The sequence below is a fragment of the Xiphophorus couchianus genome, chromosome 17 (genome assembly GCF_001444195.1).
Source record: "Xiphophorus couchianus chromosome 17, X_couchianus-1.0, whole genome shotgun sequence".
Classification (NCBI taxonomy): Eukaryota; Metazoa; Chordata; class Actinopteri; order Cyprinodontiformes; family Poeciliidae; genus Xiphophorus; species Xiphophorus couchianus.
Genome location: NC_040244.1, coordinates 505,835 through 531,678, shown reverse-complemented (window position 1 = coordinate 531,678; position 25,844 = coordinate 505,835). Strand labels below are relative to the sequence as shown.

At 37.6% G+C, this 25,844-nt stretch overlaps 2 protein-coding genes and 1 long non-coding RNA gene across 9 annotated transcripts; 1 reads left to right on the top strand and 2 right to left on the bottom strand.

The window, feature by feature from the left end:
• Positions 1–2,230: 2,230 nt before the first annotated feature.
• Positions 2,231–9,545, bottom strand: proser2 (proline and serine rich 2). Of its 2 annotated transcripts, none has more exons than XM_028044007.1 (4): positions 9,465–9,545; positions 7,227–7,423; positions 4,403–4,679; positions 2,231–4,300 (listed from the first exon to the last, which is right to left on the bottom strand). In XM_028044007.1, the coding sequence occupies exons 2-4, from the start codon at positions 7,302–7,304 to the stop codon at positions 2,895–2,897; spliced, it is 1,761 nt and encodes a 586-aa protein (XP_027899808.1). In that variant the 5' UTR covers positions 7,305–7,423; positions 9,465–9,545; the 3' UTR covers positions 2,231–2,894. The 2 variants fall into 2 exon arrangements, with proteins under 2 accessions (XP_027899808.1, XP_027899810.1); XM_028044009.1 differs by lacking the exon at positions 9,465–9,545 and adding an exon at positions 9,426–9,445.
• Positions 9,546–12,063: 2,518 nt separating this feature from the next.
• rab3ip (RAB3A interacting protein (rabin3)) lies at positions 12,064–25,463 on the top strand. 6 transcript variants are annotated; one of them, XM_028044013.1, is made up of 14 exons: positions 12,064–12,226; positions 16,588–16,651; positions 17,394–17,510; positions 18,231–18,397; positions 18,481–18,652; positions 19,756–19,851; positions 20,129–20,206; positions 20,596–20,796; positions 20,868–20,996; positions 21,724–21,836; positions 21,922–21,945; positions 22,116–22,215; positions 23,110–23,179; positions 24,072–25,463. In XM_028044013.1, the coding sequence occupies exons 3-14, from the start codon at positions 17,421–17,423 to the stop codon at positions 24,149–24,151; spliced, it is 1,320 nt and encodes a 439-aa protein (XP_027899814.1). In that variant the 5' UTR covers positions 12,064–12,226; positions 16,588–16,651; positions 17,394–17,420; the 3' UTR covers positions 24,152–25,463. The 6 variants fall into 6 exon arrangements, with proteins under 6 accessions (XP_027899814.1, XP_027899812.1, XP_027899815.1 ...); XM_028044011.1 differs by having other exon boundaries at positions 24,069–25,463; XM_028044014.1 differs by having other exon boundaries at positions 19,771–19,851; positions 24,069–24,518.
• LOC114161010 (uncharacterized) lies at positions 15,478–20,122 on the bottom strand. Its single transcript, XR_003598916.1, has 2 exons — positions 19,836–20,122; positions 15,478–15,747 (listed from the first exon to the last, which is right to left on the bottom strand). It is a non-coding gene; the product is annotated as an uncharacterized LOC114161010 (long non-coding RNA).
• Positions 25,464–25,844: the final 381 nt, after the last annotated feature.

Sequence of the window (25,844 nt, the reverse complement as noted above, 5' to 3'; positions counted from 1 at the left end):
TATCTACACTTGAAATAAAACTAATTTACAAGCAGCTTTTCAGCAAGTAAAAATGTTTTTTAGTCAATAATTCCTTTTAATATTGATGAAAAAATACTAGTCCAGCTGTCAGATTATTTCCAGGTTGGCATTAAGGTAAATTCAGAAAGAAAAAATTAGTAAATTTCCACCAAAAAACTCAAGAATTTCTAGAAGACAATGACATTTCCAAGCTTCAAGTCAAGAACTTGAATGAAATAAAAATTTGTGATGAGTTTCAAATGTCAAACATTTGTCAGAAAAAAAATCAGAAATTTTGTAGAAAAAAACATGGAAACTTCTGAGTTTCAAAAGTCAAAAATTTGCAAGAATAAACTAAAATTTTAAGCCTAATGTCAGAAAATGTTTTAGAAAAAACTGAAATTTCTGAACTTCAGAAGTAAAAAATTTATGACTTAAAATCTCAAATATTTGATTTAACAAAACATTTTGGTTGAGTTTGTAAAATTGCAACAATTTCTCCAGATTGTTCTTGAATTGGGAATAAAATGTTTGGTATTGTTAAACACAGAGATTAATTTTGTAATTTGCAGACAAAGCAGAACAAGTGTCTAAAGTAAAAAAAAAGTTTATTTTCACATTTAGCAAACAGGAATATTTGGATAATCATAACTGACCTAAAATAGTTTAAACGATATTAAACTGAAGGTTTTTATTTCCCACATTCAACACAAAACAGGAAGACTCATGTTATTATACTTTATAAGGGAAAAATGACAATAGATATGTTAAGATATATATATGTTACCAGGACATTTCAGGCTAGCAGCAGATTCATACGGCAGTTTGTGTCCATTTTAAGATTTAATGCTCATGTTTGCAGATATTTCCTCCTGGTGTTTTCAGCAGAACATCATTATCTTCTGTTTGTTTCTGCAACATTTGATACTTCAGAGACTGTAGATGAGCTACAGAGAACCGGAGTCCGTAAATAAAATTTACTAAATATACTTCAAAAGTTACTGTAGGTGAACTACAGAGGCCGGAGTCAGAACACACACACACACACACACACACACGCGCGCGCACATTTAAAAAAGTTATTGCCAGATTCAAACAGTAACCCGCGATGTATTTGTAGGCTGGGTGGTTTTACAGCTGCAGTTCTGCAGTGAGAGTAGTTTTTAAACGGTAAAGACGTCCCAGTTCTCTCCTCTCTCCCACTGCAGCAGTTTGTGGTTGAGTGTTGGATGTTTGTCTGAGGAGTAAAAATACCATCCAGCTCCACATTCTCCAGAGAAATTGCACGTTTGCATCAACGCATCTCGCAGAATCCTTTAACTGCGTTGTTCGTTTTTCCTCCTTGCGCCGTAAGTTTCAGTCATTAGACGTAATAAAACTGCAGTATAGAAAAGTTCCTGGAGTTTTTCCCAAAGCTTTGATCCAATAAAGAAAATTGAACTGCTCACTAAAATGTCCAGAAGGTAAACAATCATAAAAAAGATTTACACATTTATATGTTTCGAAACTTTTCAATTACGCCATGGGTAATATTTTGATAAAGCACATCTAAAGAAAAAAAATCATTACCAACCTACAGAATCTATCAACACATTTAACTTTGTAAATAATAAAACTATTTTTAGTGCGAATTTTCTAAATTTTACAGAACCATTGTGAGTATGTTAGATGTTTATTGTTAAATTTGTTCATAAAATATTATGTACAATTTGAAGTTGGAGGTTTTGCAACTTCTAAGTTGGAGAAATAAACAGGAGCCAGAAAGTTGGATCTACAAATCCAATATGGCTGCCTCTAAAATACGTGATCATATCTACAGTATTTATTTCTATATTTTCACCTCACATTTTACAACTTCTGTTAGTAAAGATGTTATGTTTATATATGGATACATGTCTATTGTCTCTATTGCTAATATTGCTATTTGCTAATACCAGTTAGCATAACTGAGTTGACTGGCTGAATTAAAGTTTGAATTAGCAAGTTTATGTTGCAAAAAAAAAAAAAAAAAAAAATCAACTGAAACTGAAGAATTGGAAAATCAGATCTCAAAATCCAATATGGCTGCCTCCCTAATAACAGCAGGTCATAACTAAATTATTTATTTTTACCTCCATTTGTTTTTCACATTAAATTGGTCACTTAAATTGTTTGCACTATTTCTGTTGAGATAATGTATATATGGCTCCTACAATTGCTAATAGCTAAGTGCTAACAGCAGTTAGCTTTGTATCTGCGCATAAAATGTTTCCAATCCCGCCATGTTTCCAAAATGCAGTTGACTAAATGTTTAAGTTGGTTAAATGAAAAAATGGGTAAAAATACACAAAAAATTAAAAATAAAACAAAAAAATGAAACAGCCTCATAATTTAAAGAAATAGCTTGAGAACAAAATGGAATAAAATGAGAAAGGAATCTATATAATTCAGATAACCGTAGAATTCAGCTAATTTAAGGTCACAAATAAGAACCGACAGACAAACGGTTGGAAAATGTGCAGCTAATCCCTTCTCCATGTTAAATATATTTACATTTGAGCTAAAAACGAGGTGAGACTAACAAAACAAAGCATTGCTCTTTCCCCCACAATGTCTTACTCAGACATATTGTCGTCTTGGATGAGATTTCACAGAATATCTTGAACCAGCCGAGATTTCTTCTGAGAAAGCAGAGTTGAGTAAAGGTGTTGTGTTTTTTTAAGGCCTGACGGTGAGGAGTGGCCCTTCAGGTCTGTCAAGTACCAAGATTCCTCTGTAAAAGCCTGTTTATCTACAGACACACCTCGTTCTCAGACAATAGAGGAAACGTTTTGCATACCATTGCCATTAGCAAAGCGACGCAGAAATTCTAGTTCAGTCATTGGAGACTGAGAGATAAACCTACAAAGGCTTGATTAAGAGTCTTTCAGCAGTCCTAGTCTCCTCAATGCCTCCCTGCGAGATTCGTTCATGGCTCCTCGTCCACAAAACTGTACGGTGATACCTTGAGGACGGAACATGCTGCTGGGCCTTCGCCTGTATTCAGGAGAAGAGGCCCTTGCTGGCGGTTTCTGGGGAGGCAGCATGCCATGGTAGGACTGCCGAGGAGGTCTAGGCGCTGGAGTCGGCGGTGGAGGTTTGACACTTTTAGCTCGGCTTTCTGAAGTCCGATACAGCCCAGAAACTGGGTCAAAGGTTCGGCTCTTTCCTCCATACTTGTTTGGCTCGACGGCCGGAGGTTCTGGCTTGACAGGAATAGTTTCCTTTGTGTCGATATGAGAGCTGAGGATGTCGGGTAGATTGGTAGAAGTCATGACTTTTGACTTTCCTCCATAAGGATTGAGCTCTATTGGGTTAGAAGGTGCAAGTGGAAGGTTCTGGGGTTCGGGGGTAGTTGGAGAGATTGGAGCTTCGTTCTTTTGGGATAAAGAGGGATGGACCACAATGGATTTCCCTCCAAAGGTGTTGAACGCTGGTGAGGTGATGTCAGCTGGAGGAGGGGACATTGTTGGAGATGAAGGGTCCAGCTGGGAGCTTCTCTCATCGTGGCCCCTGAAGGAATGCGAGGGCAACGTCTCTGTATTCTTGTTGTCATTAAAGCAGACTGGAGGGGGCATTGACAACTTTGGTTGTGGAAGGTCAGTGCTGATTTTTGCTGTTGGGGTAAGACTGCGGTCCTGCGATGAGACTCTGGGGTCTGGACCTTTGTGAGGATCCTGTGAGTAGTTGTCAGGTATCATTTGGAGTGATGTAGCTCTGCCCCTTGTCAAGCCCAGCTTTGACAGGGCCTCCATCCTGGATTTATCTGGCTCTGGGTCTTTAAAGGAAATACTACGAGATGGACTGTTTCGAGTGTCGTCTTCTATATGTTGCAGCAGAGGGTGGGAAGTACCTGCCAGGTGTGCCAACATCTGCTCCTGTCGCTCATGGATGTTTACGTTAGCCACTGGTATTTGGGGCTCCTTTCCACCATGAACCACGTGGATATTAGGAGGATAGTGGGCTGGCTTTGATGAGGGACCAGGACCGTGTTTCACAGAAATATTTGATCTGTCTCTGGGTGTTTTTTCCGACTCCATGCTAAGGCGACGGAGCAAAGATGAAGGATGCGAGTTTGATGTTCCATCTCCCTGGTTCTCTGCAAGCTGCTGGGCAATCAAAACTGGAGTGGGGACACTGCCTGGAGGGTGGTAGGAGGAGTGGCTGTCTGTCGTCCCAAAGCTTGCACTTCGTAAAGGAGGGTTATACTCTGAGGGGAACACGTCATGCCTGGGCTTTGCCTCAAAGTTGCTTTCAGGAGTGTAGGGCATGTGGTAAAAATCTGGATGTAAACAGACAAAATACTCAGTTCAGTTCACCAAAATGTACAAAATGATTAAAACACACTTCTAGACTCAATACAAGCAGCAGTGGTGCATCGTGCCTTGATGGGCGGGGCTATAGACTGGCTCTGCAGCGTGCACCAAGTCTGGTTCTGAGTGGACCAGGTCGATTATGTAGTTAGGCGACACCTCGCTGTTCGGAGCCAGGCTTCCATGTCTGCCAACCGAGTCAAAAGGCCGACTGTTGAGTTCAGGGCGACTCCTCTGGCCAAGCCTTTGCTGCTCCTCATCTATACCATCCTCCAAAGACTCAATGGTTTCCTCAAAGTACTGGAGGCACTCCTGCTCCTCTCGACTCAGAAACTTCAGAGCGTCTCCCTGCAGTAGGCAAAATTTGAAGAACGTTGAGAAAGTTGTTTTTATACCAAACAAAAACCATTTTAAACCAAATGATCTGTCAGTCTCTCTTCTGCTGAATGTCTTTTTCAACCGTTTCTGTTCCTAAAACATCTATTCCTCTTTTTCTACCCGGCAGTCTCTCTTCTATTGCTCAACTTTGGTCTCTTCCTTCTTAAGCTTCATGTTATTAGTTCAAACATAGCAGCACAACATCACAAGATATTCAGCAACAAAACTCTGACACATTTGTTGTCCTGACAACAATCAACTCCACCTGATTAATCATAATCCATATGATTATGATAAGTAGTTTGACAATGTGTAATGCAACTAAAAATATGTTTTTATCAAAGGAGGCTGATATGTTCCAAAGTCATATTTGAGATAACTTCATCCAAGCTGATCATGTAAAACGAAAAACCAGGAAGACAATCCAAGAAAATAATACAAACATTTCTCTAAACTTTAAGCACTAAAGACATACATACAATACAAGCATTTCTAAAGAATCTATTTCTCTAGATTGGCCATTTCATCAGCAAGTCTAAAGAAATACAGATGAGAAACGTCTGACATTTATCAGTCTGGGAAGGATTACAAACATCTTGGGTCACCAATATGCATAAATGGAGAAAACTTTTATGGATATTCACAATGTACAATTCCCAAGATGGGTTGGCAAACCAAAATTACTAGAATTTTGTACCTCTGGTAAGGCAAAGACCCAGCAGTGGATGAGGAAATTCGCTATGTCAGAACTTATTCGACAAATATGTTTGTCTCCCGTTTAGCGGATTAACTCTTTATTATTAGAAATTTTGCATTTCAATCAAATTCTTCTAATCCAGTACTTAAAAAAAAACTTTAATGGAAACATGGCTAATGTTTCAAAGCACACCAGCAAGTCAACTGCTAATGGTATAAAAATGTTTTCCAGTGGTCTAGTAAAAGGCTGAACCTAAATCTGACTGTAAAATGACCTTTAAATGGGCTTTTTATGCTGGAAAAGCTTTTAACATGGCTGAGCTGAAACAGTTCTGCATAGAGGAATGGTAGGTTGATATCTTTACTCAGGTTATACTTTTATAGTGAAATCTGTTTGCACTGAAACAAAAAGCAAAAACACGGAATCAGTAAGGAGCAGATACCTTACATTCCTGCAACTTTCAGAAAAACCAACACCCAAGTAAGAAGTGAATGCACCATTTAAGTAAAAACCAATAGATCTAGTTTAAAACAACACACAAGACTGGAGATAATCTGGATCATTTCAAGGCGGTGAGCTTCAGTTTAAGATGGAAGAGTATGCTACGGTTATTTTGCTGACCAGGGTTATGGAAACCACCCCAACAAGATGACTGCATGCTTTGTTTTGCTTTAAAGATATGGACACAAAAATACCTGCAGCAACATCCAGATAAACCAGCCTGCTGGTTTCAGCTGTTATGAATGTTGGCTATTGTAGTGAAGCAGCTCAGGATGCAGAAAACTGCAGCTCAACTGGTTGGACTGTTTTGCCTGCTGATAATGAATATCATTCCCAAAGGCAAACAATGGGAATTAGTCATTAAGCCGGTGTGATTTCCCAGAGTTCATGTTCACTGATTGCATTGTGTAAACAGAGCAGCATCAAGGTGAAATACAGTTTAATCTGTCAGCCGTTCATCATCTGATAAACTGAGTTTAAACAGCTCAGGCGATCTGTCAGATCTCTATCTGGGTACGCTAAGCAGGTTGGCACCAGTTTGACGGCAATTAAATCAGCTTATGAAAAGTAATTTACCAAAACATACTCATGTCTATTATAATTAGTTAAAAAAATATAAAGGTTACTCCTAATGCTGCCTTTAGTTAAAAATTAAAACAACGAGTCAGTCAGCCAAGCTTTATCTGAAACACTGCAAGTCAGGGAACATAATTCATTTTTAAAGTTTAATTTTCAGGGAAAAAACACATTAAAGTGACTGTTAAAAATAAGTTAGTAAAGCTTCATGGCTGCATGGACAGCAGCATATGTTAGCTGATGGGTCTGGATGAGCTGTGGTCACTTTTAGCAATAGCTAGCTGGCGCTACAATTCTGAATTACACACAAAAATCACTGAAACACTGTAGTGTGGAGGATTATGTATTTTTACTTCTTTGTTTTATTTTTTTAAAGATTATGTAGAAGCCCTGTGTAGGTTCACCCTTTCCCTCCAAAAAATTAAGCTAAGCTAAAATAAAGATAAATAAAAATAAAAGGCACGGATTTCAAATCAATAGATTTACTGTGTGTCCCAATATTTTTACTACGGACAATTTATGATGAGTCTGGAAACATATTTTAAGCTCATATTGTTGTTTTCTTGGCCGCTAAACTAACAAATATTCTTAGCTAGCTGTTAGCAAACCTAAAGGCGGGGCTTTTCTTCTTCTACTGTTTTTTTCTTCTGTTTTTCTTCTTCTACTGTTTTTTTCTTCTGTTTTTACTTTTACTAAATCAGTTCTAACCTGAATAAAAGCAACTCATGCAGTGAAATACTCACTCCGGGACCAGAGTTTCGAGTGGCGCCGCCGTTGACGCCGTAGTGGAGCTGAGAGTTGCCCTGCAGACGGACGTCCATTTTGGAGAGGGGTTAAAGGTCAGCTGGCATTTGGTCTCCCTGAGGCTAGGGTTAGGGTTAGGGCTTTAGAACTGGTTTTGATTTGTTCAGAAGGATCATCTAATCGTCTCTGAGCGATTCTGTAGAAACAGTAAAGGTAATAAAATGTGTTTGAATGGTTAAAATAGGCGTTTAAAATAGTTTTTAGAGGAAATCTCAAGTATTTGCAGGTTTTAGCTATTCTCTTGCCATGAAATGTTAAAGAGTTACAACTGGGAACAAGAAAATTAATCATGTATGATAGACTAATATGTAAAGACAGTACACGTTTTTTAGTACACTGTATTAGATAAGATAAGATTTATTTGTCATTGTCATCAACAGATTGAGATTTGCTCGACTCGAGTTAAGATGCAGGTTATGTGTATATACATAATATACAAAGATAAAGAAATAAATAGTACAAAATGAGAAATAAATAGACATCAGAAGATGGTTGCAGCGCCTGGAGGTGTCGCAACAGAATTGACATTTTTAACAAAGTGATGTCAAGAGCAGAAGTTCTTATGCCTTTGAATTTAGTGCCATGGTTGCCATCGGGTAAAAACTGTGTTTTAGGCGATTTGTCCTGGTTTTTATTGCTCTGTATCTCTTGCCTGATGGCAGCAGCTGGAAGAGACCATGGCCAGGGTGTGAAGAGTCATTTAAAATGTCCAAAACTTTCTTGTGGAGCCTGGAAGTGTAAATCTGTTCCATAGTGGGGAGGGGGCAGCCTATGGTTCTCTCTGCTGCCCTAACAACCCTCTGGAGCACCTTCTTGTCCGCTGATGTGCTACTGCCGTACCAGACACACATATTCAGACATTTTCTAGAAAAAGGACATTTCTTTAGCTAAGAATGTCAAAAAATTGCAAGAAAAAATTCTAATTTTGAGATTCTGAGTTTCAGAAGTTGAACATTTTTTACTTTGTAGTTCAGAAATTTTCTAGAAGATTTCTGAGATTAATTGCATAATTTCTGAGTTTTCATTCTCAAATTTTCTAAAGTTAAAAATCTGTGAGATCAATTTCAAAATTTTTGATTTTTGGTGGAAATTTACTCCTTTTTTCTATCCAATAAGAATATATAGTAGTTTTCATATTTATACCCCTTAAATAATGATCCATGTTTTTTAACATTTAAAGCAGTACTTACAGATTAAATATGATGTGAAGGTAATATTAACATTTTATTGTAAAATAAAAGATTAAAGTGTTAATTGGTCGTATGGGAGAAGTTTGTGTTGGTAAAAGGTTGGAACCTGCAGGTTTAATCTTTAACAGTCCTCTGGGATTTATATGCTTATCTGTTGCATAAATGTGCAAAGTGCAGCTTTTCTGTCTGAAATGTTCGCAGCGTTTGGTGATTTTCTGTCTGATGTTTCCGGTTCAGCATCCCACCTGATGGACCAGTTCACCCACTACAGGCGGCTGCAGAACCGGATCCGAATGTGGGCGAAACCAGCGAGACATTCCGATCTGACGCCGTGAGAAACGACCACAGAGAAGTGACTGACTACAGCTCAAATATCCACATTAAAAATAGAAACAATTCCAGTTTGGGCTCATTAAGGTGGATATTTGTCCAGAGTCGAAAACCAAACCTTCAGGTTATGCTTTTAAAAAGTATTGAAAGAAAACAGATGAGCTGTTTTTATTCAACTTACGGCTGGTTTTCATTTTTAGACAGTTTTTTTTCTCTAAAATCTGTCAAGTTTTGCCCTCATTGAAACTGTATTTTTCATTTAAAACTCAATGTATCATTAAAATCCTTTCAAATAAAAATTACTTTTAAAAGCATGAAAAACTTTTCACTTCTCTTTATTTGGGCTTCGATACTTCAGGTTTTAAAGGTTTAATATCCCACAGAATAGCTCAAATAAAACTAAGTAAACTTTTATTTAGAGAATGCAAACATTTTATTCTGTTTTGAAAAGGTTCCTGTAAAATATTTAGCAGAAAGTTACAATCTAATTGGATTAATCAAGTATTTGTCCTTTGAAGTAAGAAAAAACAGCAGAAACGGGAGTGAAAATTACAAATAAGCAAATAAATAACTCCGGTTTTCAGGAATAATCTTTGAAATTAAATTTGAAATAATTACATTTTTCTTTCTTCCAGTACAAAGTCGGTAAAAACTCACCACACAGATCAGTCATAACAGAAGCAGCAGCAGGAACGTGAATCAGTCTCTGTGTGAGCTTCCAGCTGAACACACCATCTTAAACCACCAAGAAGCTCCGCCCACAGCGTGCGTGTGTGCGTGTGTGTGTGTGTGTGTGTGGGGTTTCATTCAGGTGTAGTTGGGAGGTGACGGTGACACAGTGGAAAGTTATTTCTCTGGGTTGGGTTCAGAGCCACTTGGACATTCAAGTTTTGCTGCGAATGAAACCAAAAAGAATTGAATTCTTTTTGGTTTCATAGCATAAAAGAAAAATTCAAACGCAGAACGAGATTTTGGAAACAAATTTTTTATTATTCCATCCAGTTCATACACTTTACATTGATATTGTTCCTTCTTCTAGCAGGCCTAGATTTAAAAATACATTCATTCAACAAAGAAAACCTGTCAGAAATCTTTGAAATGATTGTACAAGGAGTATTTTGATGAAAAAATAAAACGATTTTACCAATATTTTGATAAAAATTACATGTTGAAAATTATTTATACCCTTCCAAAAAATCAACAGAAAATCTGTACAACATTACATTTGCTAAGGAACTTTCTTACATTCTTCCTTTTGTGTTTTCATGATTATTTGTGTTGCTCAGCTACAAACTTGGCCCTTATCACTCTAATCTTTAACTGCGCCCAAACATTCAGGGTAAGACTCCAAACTTTATCAGGAAATTGTTGCTAAAATGATTTACTACCTCTGCCAGTTTAAACGTTTCGTTTTATATTTATTCTTTTTTGAAAACTCTGTTGCTAAACACATTGGTATTGGTTTATGAGTCAGACTTGCCACTCACAACATGGCAGATACGACGGCACACCACCTGTGACAGAAAAAAAAGAATTACATTTCAGCAAAAATCTGAGAAATTTTTAGATTAATCTCAGAAATTTTCTAGAAAAAATGTTGGAAATTTCTGTGTACCAAAAGTCTAAATTTTTTACTTTTGAAACACAGAAATGAAGAAATTGTTTCTAGAGAATTTCTGAGATTAATTTCAAAATTGTACTTTTTTCTAGCTTATTTTTGACTTTTCAAGCATAGAAATTTCCTTGTTTTTTCTGGAAATTAATCTCAAAATTTGATTTTTTTTTTCAAGGTTAATCTTGAAAAAAAGATTAATCTCTTTTGTTTCTAGAAATATTCTGAGATTAATCTCAAATTTTCATTTTTTTCTAGCAAATTTTTGACTTTTCAAACTCAGAAATTTCCATGTTTTATTTCTAGAAAATTTCTGAGATTAATCTGAAATTTCTTAGTGGAAATTTATACTCCTCTTGTTTTCTAATGCAGTTATATAATGTATATGCACTGAGACAAATAAATAGTCATTTATTACATTAAATACTGCATTCATTTAAGATTCTGGTGAAGATTTCAGCAAAGAAATTACTTTTGATTTGTCTTGAATTTTCTTGATCAAATCCATAAATGTAATCATATATAATCAAATTGTATTAAATTAAAATAATTTTTTTGTATGTTTTGATCGTTTTTCTCACTAAATACATTCGATTTCATGCCAAATCCTTCTGAACGTTTTGTTATGTCCTCTGTGCTTTGCCGAACATTTCTGTGTTTTTCCTGTGAATGAATGGAAACCTTTGTTGCTCCCAGCATTAGTTTAACTTTGGCGCCCTCTGCTGGTTGAGTCTGATAAAACTAGTTCTAATTAAAACAAGCGAAAACAAAATTACAACATCTTAGAATGAAATGAATAATTAAGTATTATGTATCTAAATGTTACAGAATCGGGTCAAGGCCAGCATCTGAAAAAGGATTTTGATTTTAATGCGGGGGTCCGGAGATTAAAGGAAGAATTCAGAGAAAATTTTGCCATTAAACACAGAATTGTGGGATTAAAGTTACATCAGATGGATGTGTTTTTAACATTTATTTATTTTCTATTCATACTCCTGAACTTAAAGTGGAAATCTTACTTTTATTTGATGTATTTGATAATTGCAAAAATTTTACAAAAGAGGATGAGAGTTAGTGGAAAATAAAGAATTATGACTTAAATCTCAAAATTCTGATTTTAATTTCAAAATTTTCACTTTAATCTTAACATTCAATTATTCTCTGAATTCTGAATTTAATCTCAGAATTGTAACTATACTCTCATAATTATTTTTTTTAATTAGAATTCAGATTTAACCTCAAAGTTTTGACTGAAATAATGTAACAATTTCATTTCTATTTCTTGAAAATAAATTTTAAAATGATCAACAATAAATTAGATAGATTTTTGTTCTTTTCAGTTGTAATTATTAACGATAAATAGACTTAGACTGACTTTATTGTCATTTTGCATGCACAGGGTGAATACAGAACAAAATTTCGCTGCATATGGCTCAGGACAATGTTTGAGGTTCCAATGTTATGAGGTTACTCCAGAATAAAATAAAATACAGTATAAAATATAATAAATGTAACTATTATTATTATTATTATTATTATTATTGATTAATGGTGCTTTTGCACCTGTAAGTGAATGACTGCGCTTCCTAAAACCAAACACAGGAGTGCAGTAATGTAAAGTAAAGTCCAGTCTGACTGCATCCTGAGAGTTAGTAGTCTTTTTTCCGAGCCGTCCTCAAACGCATCCCCCGTCAGCCTCTGCGTCAACAGCCGCTCCGGTGTGTTTGTTTGTTTGTTTGTTTGTTTGTGGGCTTGTTCCGGTAGCTTACCGGGAGGCAGACCCCTCCGCCCGGCTGCTGTCCTCACGGTGAGTGCTCGGAGGTCTTTAACGGTTACCAGTACCGTTTTATCTCCGGTTGAGCACAACAATGTAGCCCGTTAGCATCTCCCGGTGGATGAGGATGATGATGATGATGCCAAATACGCTCATTATCGGACGGCGTCGTTTTGCGTTTCTGTTTGCGCAAAAACTAAAGTAGACAAAGCGCTTTTTGTTGTTGGTTTAATGTGTCTGACATGGACGGAGTCGCTTCCATGCATGGTTGGTGTCAGGTAGCACCGGCTAGCTCTATTATCAACCGATAGTAGCCTGTTAGCTTGCAGACGTTAGCATATGATTCATACCGTCTCATTAAAGGGCTTTTTACGCTATTAGTCGCTTTAACTTTAAATTTAATATCAACTTGGTTAAACCTGATCTGGATTACTTAAAGCTGATTAAATATTCCTTAAAGTAAATATATGATATGTGAAACCTTAATTATAATCATAGAAACTCTAAAAGGTCGATTAGCTGCACCTTAAATCGACTCCTTGGAGGCTAAAGTAGATATCAGTTTAACTGTTCAAACCTGCACTTAATTATTTATAATAGTCTAATTTTGACCAGTGGATGTGTTTGGATTCTGACGGTGGTTCAGAAGGTCGTTTATTCCTTTATTGAATCAGAAGCTGACTTCAGAGCTGCTCCCTGAACAGGTGAGTCTCTGCTGTTCACCTGTCTGGGATCTCAAAGGGAAATTTAATGCTGTCGTAACTCATATTATATCTGTTTTTGATGAGCCTGTAGATAGGAAGGAGCTCCAGCAGCAGCCAGTCTGACAGCAAATCTAAAGAAGCCTCTGACTGAAGACTGTTTATGATTGTTTTATGACATCCGGTTAGCAGAGACAATATTTCACAGTAAAATTTCCTGGATGACGTCATCAGTTGCTTTTGCTGCTTCTAGGCTTGTCGTCATAATATTTTGCTGGACAATAAAATGACCCAAAAATTATTGCCATAAACAATAACAATGTTATTTTGAGACAGTTTTCTAGTAATGGCATAATCAATCAAGAAAACATTCTCAGATATCAATATGTATGGAAGGCACTTAAAATATCCAAAACAAATGAACAAAACAACAAATAAAATGTATACTGAAGTCTCTGTAAACAAAATTGTTCTTCAAAAAAAGTTGCTGGATGAGGCTGAAAACTTTTGTCATCCAGTTTTTGGTAGAAAGAGAAAAACAATAAATCATGCAAATGGAAATTATCGAGCTTGTTTTAATTTATCATGTGATTAATTGATTATTAAGACATGCTAAACCGCTTCACTTTAAGTCTGTCTGGTTGGAAAGATGTTGAAGTAGGGGATAAGATCTTTGTTATGATGGTTTGAACTTGCTGTTCTTCTCTCCTTTTCAACTCCTCTGGAATTATGGGGTCAAAGTTCAGGCATTATTTGAACTTTCAACCTGTCACAATTACAAATTTTGCTGGACGGTAAATTGTCCCAGAGGTTATTGCGATAAACGATAATATTGTTGTTTTGAAACAGTTTTAGTGATATAATGATAATAATGAAAGAAAACATTCAGAGATTTAATGTTGAGATATTTAATCTCTGTAAATAAACAGAAAACTTTAATCATCCAGTTTCTGGTGGAAAGAGAAAAACGATAAATGATGCAAAGGGAAATTATTGAATTTGTATTAGTTTATCGTGGGATTAATTAATTTATTGCTTATTGAGACAAGCTTCTATTTGAATCTCTGTCTGCTTGTATGATTAGAAAGATGTTGGAGTAGGGGATAAGCTCTTTTGTCATGATGATTTGAACTGCCTTATTCTTAACTCCTCTGGATTTTGGGGTCAAAGTTCAGGTGTTGTTTGAAGGTAAAGACTGATGCAGCAGCAGGTCAGGGCGAATGCTGTGACGTTTAGCGGACACCATGTTCCTGCTGCTGTTTGTGGTCATAATGTTCTGCCTGGTGTGAATAAGTGAAACTGCTGGTGTTTCCATGTGTGACGGGTAAATAGACACGTCGGGATGAGCCAGTAACTGGATCTGTGATCGGCAGTGTCGGGTTACCACGGCTTTCCAGGCCCGGTCGCCATGGAGACGGGCCAAAAGGAGAGCAGCGATTGGTCGGTTTCAGACAGGTGGTGTTTCACCTGAGCTGTCAGCGTGTCACCGTCATGGCAGCTGGTGTGTTTACGCAGGTTTTCAGCAACCTGGGCCTGATTTAAACGACTTAATGCTGATTTTATTTACATTTATTGGATTATTTCAAATATAAAATTGGTGGATTTAAAGTTTTATTTGTTTAAATTTCTGATTTCATTTTCTGTCAGATATTAAAATTTTATTTTAAAGAGTCTAAAATGCAGCAAAAACAGACATGCAGTAAAATATGTGGTGCATGTAGAATAATTTAATAAATCTATAAAATAATTGAAGATATTTAAAAAAATAAGACGCAAATTAGAAACTAATTATCACACTGTTCTCTTTAGATCTTATTTTAATGTTTTAAATGTTAAATTTTTTGCCAAAACGTTTGATTTGAAAGTAAAAATGTTCTTTCTTGAAAAAGTAATAAAGTAAAAGTGCATTAATTTGATTATATTTTTAATATGTCACCTCAGCAATAAGTAAATTAATTTCTAGCAAATAATTAAAAAAACAAATATTTTTGTGTAGGATTAAGTGGAGTAGGAATGAAAATGAGTATTTAAATTTAAATTACTCAATTTATCATCCATGTTTATTTACTGTTTTTATTTCAACCAAAGCTCTGATTTAAAATATATATTTTTTATTTTTTTAAATAAAATCAAAAAGTAAAATACTTTGGATTATTCTATACACATTTTTAATTGGTAATGAGTACTAGTAGTAATAGTAATAATAATAATTTTAAAATTTGTTTACATTTTTCACCTGGGTTTATTATAACGTAAAGCAAAATAATTAGTTTTATTTTTATTATCCATGTTTTGTTAGTTTTTATTAAAATAGTCACATTTATTTTATTCCTACCAATGGTTTGATTTGAGCTTTTTAAAATTAAATGAATAAAATAAGACTATTGATTATTATAGAGTCGGTGAGACAGGTTTTTATTCAAAGAATTGTATTTATTTAACATATTTATTCTTTTCTAATAAATTATTTTAAAATGTATTTTCATTTTTGCGGTGGGATTATATGGAGTATTATAAAATAAATTAGTTTCAGAATAATTCAGAATATGTGAAGAATTCAATAAACATTGAAGTTCAGATTCTGATTTTTCTTACACATTTTTAAAATATTTTTTAATATTTAATATTTGTGCAGCTGCTGTCGGAGCGTTTCATTGCTCTGACTCAGGAACCTGCTGGCCAATCAGATCGCTCCGACACTTCCTGGTTCCCAGCTGAAGGTTGACAGGCGTAGCGTTAGCCGCGGCTCCGTCTCACAGCAGGACGCTCCTACCTGTCCGTCAGGTGAGACCGGTGTGGAGCAGAAAACAGAGCCGCCGTCGATCCGGTTTCCACTTCCTGTCCGAGTTCCTGCTGGAGGTCGAACAGCAGAGAGAAACCGGTTTAATTATAAACATCATAAACATTCCTGAACTGGGATGTTTTATTTTCCCATTAAATTCCCAGAAACAGTTTCACTGCCTCTTCAATCCCTGAACTACAAAGGATCTGCTGTTGGACTCTGAATAATCATTTATTTATTTAGTCAAGAAGTAAAACTCAGAACCAGCAGTTCAGATGTGAAATACCTTTATTGTTTAAATTCATTTAACTGAATTTATCCCATTTTGTTAAAGATCTGCTGGAGGCCGAGTGCAGAGACGGATTTATGTTCATCTAGTTCCTCTGGATGCGACCAGATTTACTGTCCAACTTTCTTCTGTTTGTTAGAAAGACTGAGACCAAGAGAGGAAAATCATCTTAACTGCATTAAAGGAAGAGAGGGAAAACAGAAAGGAAAGAACAGAATAGAGAAAAAGGGAAAAACAGGCAAAAATAAAATGGGTTAAAAAGAAGGGAAACACCAAAAAAGGGCAGGAGAGAGAAGCTTTAAAGTTGATGGTTTCTGCACACATGCATCCTCAGGTATCTCAGTAAATGTTTCTGCACCTGTTCGGTGTTTTGTTGAGTCAGGAAAATGGAAGTGGATCAGAATCTTGGTTGGTCAGGCTGCTTCAGAAACTCCATGAATCACATGATGCTGCCTGCCAGGCCAAACCCAGGGCAGCACAGCCGTCCTTCGTTTCTGCTCAAAGCCAGGAGGATTTAGGAATCAGCGTTTGTAACTGTTCGATCCGGGATGGATTCATTCATGGATTTTTATTCCCAGCTTGCTGTAACTGGGACAGTAACTGGTTTCTCTGTGTGTCTCAGGTGAAGGACTGTTGGTGCTGACCTGGAACCAGAACCTGCTGGACTCCATCCAGAGCTGAACATGGTACCGTCACTGTCCGTTAGTCCGTCTGTCCACCTGAACGTCCGTCCTGCAGTGGTCTACTCCTGCTGTCTTGTCTAAAGCCAAACCAGTTTAAAAACGTCTGCAGTAAATTCATCTGAAACGTTTCCGGTTTTATTTGATGGTGTTCATGAGACTGACATGACATCTGTGATGAACATGAAGGAGTTTTTATTAATGTCTGACTGATGTCATCAAGTGATATACGGTAAATAATAACACTTTAATGCAAAGTGGCTCTAAAAGTTGCATTAAAGTGTCATTATTTACAAAATAATGCAACGTTGGGACTTTTATTGCAACTTTTCGAGCCACTTTGCATTAAAGTGTTATTATTTACCGAATGTCACTTGATAACAGACATTCATAAAGACTCCTTCATGTTTATGTCAGTCTTATGCACACCCGTCAAATAAGTGTTACTTTATAAATATTTTTATTGTGAAAATTGTCTGAAAGTAAAATTTGAATTTTGAGTCTAGAAAACAAAATGAATCATGAATTCATTCCCAACTTTTCCAAACCTAACGGATCAAACTTCATTTTTATCCGTCAACGTTCCACAGATTAGTTTCAGTTTTTAAAATTTCTTCTGGTTTTGATCCCAAGCAGCCAGATTCTGTCATGAACTTCTACATCATAAAGGATAAACTGCAGACTCGGCGTTTTGTCTGCAGCTGAACAGGAAGTTGGGATGTGAAGCAGGAAGTGTGTGTGTCTGCAGACTGGATGATGTGTGACAGCAGCTGCCATGGCCTGCAGCGGCGCTCAGAGCAACGCCGAGGCGCTGGAGGGATTCCACGAGGTCAACCTGGCCTCGCCCACCACACCTGACCGACAGGTAGGGGGCGCCGGAACCAACTCAGGCTTTCAATCAAAGTGGCACAAAATTCATTAAATAAAAATTCAAAACTTAGCTGCTTGGTAATAAACTAATAATTTTATGAAATCCTTAAAGATCTTAAACATAAGTGCTTAGTTAATTCTGAAGCAGATAAAGAAATGTACAATATTAATTTGTTGTTTGTTTTATTATTGTTATTATTTAACATTAAAGCTGCAGTATGTCACTTTATAGAAGGTGTTTTATACATATTTATTGAAAGTATCAGTATAGTATCAGACAGAAAACTGTAGCTCCTATTCCTTCTCCCAGAAACAACCAATCAGAGCCAGGAGGCGGGTCTTAGCGCTGTCAATCATCTACGCCTCATATGAATGTTGGTGCTAGTTAGCATGATGTTGGATAAACGGTTTACCTGTAGCAGTAAGTTGTTTCTATATTACTAACATATTTAGCAGCGCGTATGTGAGGTTGATTGACAGCGCTAAGATTGGTTGTTTTTGGTGGATTTCTTCAGACGGCGATAGCAGCTCAGGAAAAGATCGATCTTTTCACAGATTATCTCTCTCATAGCAAACATGCTGAATGTTTTATCAAATATGTAAAACAGGTTTTATAAAAGTTACAAACTGCAGCTTTAAGAATTTTTTATTTGACTATTTTTTTCTCACGTGTGAGGTCATCGTCTGGTTTCTCTCCTCCAATCTTCTTCCGCAGAACCAAGCAGAGCAGTCCCCCCCGGCCCGCCACAGCGCCCCGCCCGCCTCCCTGTACCGCGCCCACTCTTTGGGGCCGCCCCCTGCTGGCCTCCCCACGTCACTGCGAGCTGATCAGCTCCCCACGCAGCCGGTTTACTCCACGCCGCGGCACAGCCACAATGGAAGGTAGCGCAGTTGAAATCGACCGAAGCTTTTCTCTGCGGCTCAGTCCTGATGCGAGATCACTTCCTGTTGCTGTTTTCACGCAGCGTGCCGGGCCTGGAGGCGGAGCCGGCTGAGGGCAGCTTCCTGTCTGGGGACGACGGCGACGAGTGCAGCGCGCTGAGCGACAGCCTGTCGCGGCTACGCAGCCCGTCGGTGATGGAGGTCAGAGAGAAGGGATACGAGAGGCTGAAGGAGGAGCTGGCCAAGGCTCAGAGGGTACGACACACACACACACACACACACACACACACACACACACACACACACAACTGGGGTTGAGCTTCACCTGAACATGCAGGCAGAGATCCAAAGTAATTTAGATCAAAGCTGATTCATGTCTCAGAGTGGCCTAGTCAAAGACCAGATCTGAATCCATGTGAGAATTGGCGGTTCACATTTATTCCCCATCCAGTTTGACTGAGCTGGAGATGTTTAATTAAGAAAATGTATCACATTAGTTAGAGCTGAAATGATTAATTGCTATTAATCAATTGTTGAAATAATCAACTAATTCAGTGATTAATCGTTAACTGGAGTATACAGACTTTTAGGAAGGGCTTTTTTCTGAAAGAACGACACATTCAGAGCAGTAATTAAGTCAAAACTGTACAAAAACACAAACATTTTGTAGCTAATGATTATTTTAGTTATTGATTATTTTCACGATTAATTGATTGATGGGATTAAAAAATTGTCTCTTTCTGCAGATTTTTCATTAAACCAATTAAACTTCTGTGAAACAATCGTAGAAATACATAAGAAAATGCAAATAATTTCCTCTTGAAATAAGAAAATAAAACATTTTATTGCCTAAAATGCATAATTTGCTTCAAATGATTAAATATTCACTAAAGAAATGCTGCTGTTGAATTTCAGGCAATGAAAGGAATTAAATTGAATGTTTGTATCTTTTAATATTGTAATATATTTGTAATATTGTATAAAAAAGATTAAATGAAAAGTTCAACGTTTTATTCATCAGAATAATCGATTAATCATTTACTAAATTAATTGTTAATTGCAGTTCTACATAATAATTCAGGAGATTTTACTTTGAAAGTCTGTTGGTTTGTGACGCATCTCCATATTTTATTTTATTTTATTCCATATTTGTTGTTAGATTAAAGTTTTATTTTTTTTGGTTCACCTCCATTTCCTGTTATTTTGCTTCCATGCATTCATTTAGCATGTTTTTCTGTTGTTTTCTGTTTGTCTGGTTTATATACGTGTGTGTGTGTCTGCATGTGTGTGTGTGTGTGTCTGCATGGGTGCGTGTGTGTGTGTGTGTGTGCGTGTGGGTGTGTGTGTGTGTGTGTAAGGAGCTGCTGTTGAAGGATGAGGAGTGTGAGAGGTTGTCTACAGTCAGAGACCAGCTCGGCCAGGAGCTGGAGGAACTCACCGCCAGTCTCTTCCAGGTCGGTCCGCCTCTTCTTCACCGCTCCTCCTCATCCTCCTCTTCGTCTGCTTCCTGCTTCCTGTTCTCCTCACTCAGCAGCCTATCAGAAACAGGACAAAAGGAAACAAACTTGTACCTTTTTCCTCTCACTTTTCCTCCCAGAAGCAGCTGGGACTCTGTGCCTGTGTGGTTTTCTTCATTTCTTGTCGCTTTCTTCGTCGTTTTTATGACATTTGTTTTTGTTTTGAACTTTAGCGGTGAGCTAAACGATGAAACGGTTTGTTTGTGTTTTCCAGGAGGCTCATAAGATGGTGAGAGAGGCAAACGTGAAGCAGGCGAACGCAGAGAAACAGCTGAAGGAAGCCCTGGGCAAGGTGGGTTTATTCATACGGTGCTTGAAATCCTTGAAAGTGCTTGGATTTTGGCGTTTTCAAGGTTTGGAAAGTGTTTGATATTCAAACTGAATAGTTTTGTAATAAAGTTCAATCTAACGTTTGATTAAAGCCTAAATTTGGAGTTGAAACCAGATAATTTCATACTTTTTCCCTCACAGTCTGAAGTTAAATCAGACTAAACTTTTCTTGTTTCAGTTAGAATCACCAAAATTATTTCAAGAAAACTTTGTCAGAACATTTTGCTTTTTATTTTACTTTGTTTTCTGTCTCTGTGAGAATGAAATCCTGTTTTGCTGAGTCGTATTTCCCGTCAGAATCAGATGTAGATGTGATAATTACTGATGGCTAAAGAGAAATGTCTCCGTCAGATCGACGTCCTGCAGGCGGAGGTCCAGGCCCTGAAGACGCTGGTCCTGTCCTCCCCCACCTCCCCCGTCGCCGAGCTCCCGCCTGCAGCCAAGGCTCCCTTCAGGAGGGGCCACAGCCGCAACAAGAGCACCTCGTCCGCCATGATGGGGTCGCAGCCCGACCCGGCCGCCACGCAGCCAATCGTCATGGAGTGCAGGGAGGTGCGGACCCAGAGTCTGTCCAAACGTTTTGCAGTGTTGAACCTCGCTAACGTTGCGCTGGTTTCCTACAGGTGGACAGTCAGCTGTTCGCTGAGTTTAAAGCGTGGAAGGAGGCGCCGACGCTGGACCGGAGATGCGGCTTCCTGGAGAGAGTTTACCGGGAAGACATCCACCCCTGCCTCGCCTTCAACAAGAGCGAGGTGCAGAGACTGAACTGACACACAGTTAGCATAGCGAGCTAACATGCTGCTAACGCACCGAGCTAACATGCTGCTAACACACCGAGCTAACATGCTGCTAACACACGCTGCTAACATGCTGCTAACACACCGAGCTAACATGCTGCTAACACACCGAGCTACACACTGCTTACACACTGAGCTAACACACCCAGCTAACACACCAAGCTTCACGCAGCTAACATACAGAACTAACATGCTGCTAACACACTGAGCTACATGCTGCTAACATACCAAGCTAACACACCGAGCTACACGCAGCTAACATACAGAGCTAACATGCTGCTAACACACCGAGCTACACGCTGCTAACATACCAAGCTAACATGCTGATAACACACCAAGCTACACACTACTAACACACTGAGCTAAGACACCGAGGTACACGCTGCTAACATACAGAACTAACATGCTGCTAACACACTGAGCTACATGCTGCTAACATACCAAGCTAACACACCGAGCTACACGCAGCTAACATACAGAGCTAACATGCTGCTAACACACCGAGCTACACGCTGCTAACATACCAAGCTAACATGCTGCTAACACACCAAGCTACACGCTGCTAACATACCGAGCTAACACGCTGCTAACACACCGAGCTAACCGTGATCAGTTAGCTTTAATAATAATAATAATAATTGAATTTCCGGCTCTGGTTTTCAGTTTGTTTTCTCTCCCCCAGCTGGGTTCGGCCATCTTGGACGCCGTGGAGCAGAACACGCTGAGCGTGGAGCCGGTGGGTTTCCAGCCGCTTCCTGTGGTCAAAGCGTCGGCGGTGGAATGCGGCGGCCCAAAGTGAGAAAACACACATTTCCTCTTCCTGTCCCTTCCTCCATCGAACTTTCACTCCATCTTCATCTTCCCTTAATTCCTCCTCTAGCGGGCGAAGGGCGGCGCTCGTCACGTAAGTCTGACTCAGCACTCCATCGCCCCGCCTGGCTCCTCCAAACGCTCCTCTAACTCTCTCCTCCAGCGATCAGAACCGACCTCTCCTCTTCTTCTCCTTCCTCTCTCCTTGCCTTTAATCTGCAGATTGATTCTGTTTCTGAAGCGAAATGTTTTTGTCTCCGATAGAAAGTGCGCCCTGAGCGGTCAGACCAAAACCTGTAAGCACAGAATCAAGTTCGGAGACTCGTCCAACTATTACTACGTTTCTCCTTTCTGCAGATACAGAGTAAGTTCAGACGCTGCCCCCTGCAGGACTAAACCGTCACTGCAACAAAATCACCACATTTGATCAAATTCTCTTCTCAGTTCTTACAATAATTAATTTAGCTGAAACTTCCAACATTATGTGCTAGTCTTATCTTGGTTTTTCACATTTTGATTGTAAGGTGGATTTTATAATTTTGAAATAATAATAATTGATTTTTTCCCCACACTAACATGCTGATGTAGGGAGCTACATCGGAGAATTAGAGCAACGCTCCGAAGAAAAATAATTACAAAAATAAAGTCGTGAAGCTACCAGAATAAAGTCCCAATATGACAATAAAGTTGTAATTTTTGCAGAATGATGTTGTACGTTTCGTTTTAATTATCGTCTCTAAGAAAATACCGAATAAATAAATTCAAACTGAACAATTTGATTTTGAGATCTGATTTTAATATTTTAGTGATTAATGGAAAAATTATAAATTAATTTTCTATTTCTACATTTTCAGTGTTTTATGTTTTACTTCTTTCTTCATGAGAATCATTTATTTTATCTCCTGTATCCTGAGATAATTACTAAAACTTCAAAACAAAATAAAATAATATTATTTTGAGTGAAATCAATGAAGTAAAATTTTTTCAGAAACATATTAAAGTTGTTTTATTTCAGTCATTTTATTAAAAAAGTGAATTCATTGTCAGAATTAAATCACTGAGATTAGGACTGTTTTTAAAGTTTCACAATAAAAGCCTCTGAAGGAGTTCTGAGAATAATAAATCCTCCAAAAGGGGGCGCAGTTTTCCCACGCTGATGCATTTTATCCTAATATTTTGTTGTCTGAGGACTAAATGATTCATTTAAATGATTTTTGTGTCTGTTGTCCGAACCGTAACGCCGTCTGTCCCTCCTCAGATCACAGCGGTGTGTAATTTCTTCACCTACATTCGCTACATCCACCAGGGTTTGGTCAAGCAGCAGGACGGTAAGCAGATTAAATAATCCCGTCCAGATTAACAGACGGTGGATTTTATGAATGTACCAACTCTGGGTTGTTTTCTGGAAGCAGCTGATTAGAATCTGAAAAGCTCAAATAACACCTGACCTCTGACCCCAGATTAAAAAGAGGAGCAGCAAAAGCAAAGGAGGTGGATTAGCGGAGCAGCTGGCAGCTGATGTATTCATCAGCCTGTTATAAACAGTCTTCAGTCAGAGGCTCCTTCAGAACCGTTGCAACACTGACTGCTACTGGAGATCAAATGGTTGAAATTAATTTGTAAAACCGAATTTAAATCTGGAATTTTCTGTTGGTCTGACATCAAATCCACCGAGTTCATTAAACAGTTTGATTATAAATGGAGTAAAATCAGTTTAACTTTCCAGAACAGAATTATCTTTAAAAATGAAAAATATTTCCTTCATGTTTGTTTCTAGATTAGATGTTAAAACCTCATAATAACTTTAGCAGCCAACTAATGTATTTAAATAAAGATATAATAATAGAAGCAGATTTTAGCTGTTTTTCAAATAGTTTTTGTTTTAATAATTACACTAACAAAACAACCAGGAATATTTTTTCAGGTCTTTTTTCTCAGTTTTCTGTTTTTCAGGATTAAAATCAACTTTTTAGGCCAAGACTGTTTGACTAAACAAGAAGTTTTGACTTAAATTTCAAGAGCTCACAGCTTGAAATTTGTAACTTTTAGACCATTTTTTATAGCATTTTCAACAAATAACATCTAAAAACAGAACTAAAGTGAATGTTTAAACACAAAAACACATTTTCTATTGTAGATTTTAATTCAAAAGATTTGTGGCTCCTCACAAGTCTTCTTTATCAAACTGTGTCCTAATAATAAACCTTGTTGTTGCAGCAGAGCAGATGTTCTGGGAGGTGATGCAGCTCCGCAGGGAAATGTCCTACGCAAAGCTCGGGTACTACAAGGACCAGCTGTGAAGCCGTCCAATCACAGCAGAGCCTGACCAACAAGCCCCGCCCCCTGCGGTGTGAAGGAAGAACTGTTTTTGTTGCTGGAAGCTGCGGCGCGGACTGAACGGCCGCTAACGTTCCGGATCGTTCTTTAGGTTCTGTTCGCTTCGTTTTCTGACCTCCATTATGTGACACTAAAAAAAGCTTCTCCTTGCATTTAAATTAAATTATAATAAATCAGAAAATACTTGAACTATTGTGTAATAAGCTATGAGCCTTGAGGAAAATACACAACAATTTATAAACTGCACAATATTTCAGTAACTTTGCAGTTTATAAAATCAAAGTTTCACGTTTTTGTGGAACAGAAAAGTATCTAAAATTATTTCCAAATGCAAAAAAAATTCATTTCACTAAATTTTCCTCATAAAACAATTAGAAAACTTTGAAGTGTTTCTTTGAAGTGTTTGAAGTGTTTCACGACATGTTTTGCCAAACAAAATGAATTTCTTTATTTTTGCAACTTAGTAACTGTCCAAGACATTCATCTTTAATTTAAATTTAGATCATTTGTTTTTGGGGAGAGAAAAGCTAAAATATGAGAAAACTTCAACTGGGATTTTTTTTTCCATAAAAATTTATTTCAGGAGTATTTTTGTTTTATTTCGCATGTTGCGAATTATAATCAGGTGTTAAATCCCTCATTCCTGTAAACTGAAACTTTTTCTTTTAAAATGAACCAAATCTAAAAAAGTCCCTATTTTTTTACCCAGAATTTATTTATTTTCATTTTCAGATCAACTTCATTCCAGAAATTTCTTAAAATATCCTGAATTAACTCTCAGTAAAATCAATTGATTCCCTTGCTGTCACAAATGTTTTGTTTTATTGTTATAAAATATTTAATTTGCATTCAGGCAAATTTTACAGAAAATGTTTGCAAAATTTAGTTGTTGTTTTTTTTTGGGTCAAAAATTTGCCTTAAAATATGGACACGTGTTTTTGTTTCCTCTCAAACTGGCATAAATGATCTACATGTTAATCACTAACCGAACTCTTATTGATAATCACTGTTTTGTTGTTAGAAAATGATTCTTGTGGTTTTGTGCAGATGAAGGCCTGAACACAATAATCAGTCAGTTATTGTTTGGAGACGAAGCTCTTGTGTTTATTTTTGCTGTTTTGTGATTGGGGGAAACTTTGCGTTGTTTCCTGCTGCTGTTTACCTGCAGCGTTTTCTGTGACGTTCGGTTTCATTTAAGCGCCTCCGTCTCTCCCGGTTTGGTTTAGTGCCTTTTTTCTCAGACACTCTGAAATAAAAACAGTGATACCTCTGGAACGGCGGCGCTCTGCGTGAGTCTGTTGGTCCGACAGGAAGCAGCCGGGTTTGGATCTTCATCCTGCTCTGTTAGGTTTTGATATTTAGCAGCGGATTCCTGGCTGGCGTGAAGCTGTGGCTCACCAGATGGAGAAACTGCAGGTACGTCTGACCGTCGCTCCTCTAGCAGAGAACTGACGTCTTAACATTAATATCACATGATCAAACAAAAAAGGAAAATGTCTCGGGTTCCTCTGAAGTCTGGAATTTGGTTAATTTGCCAAAATGTGTCAGGAAAAGTTAATTAAAAACAGACTTTATCACTTGGACCAATGTTTAAATGTTTATCCAAATATCCTCAGGTTTTCTTTACGCTAAATTTTTAAAACAAAACTATCTGCC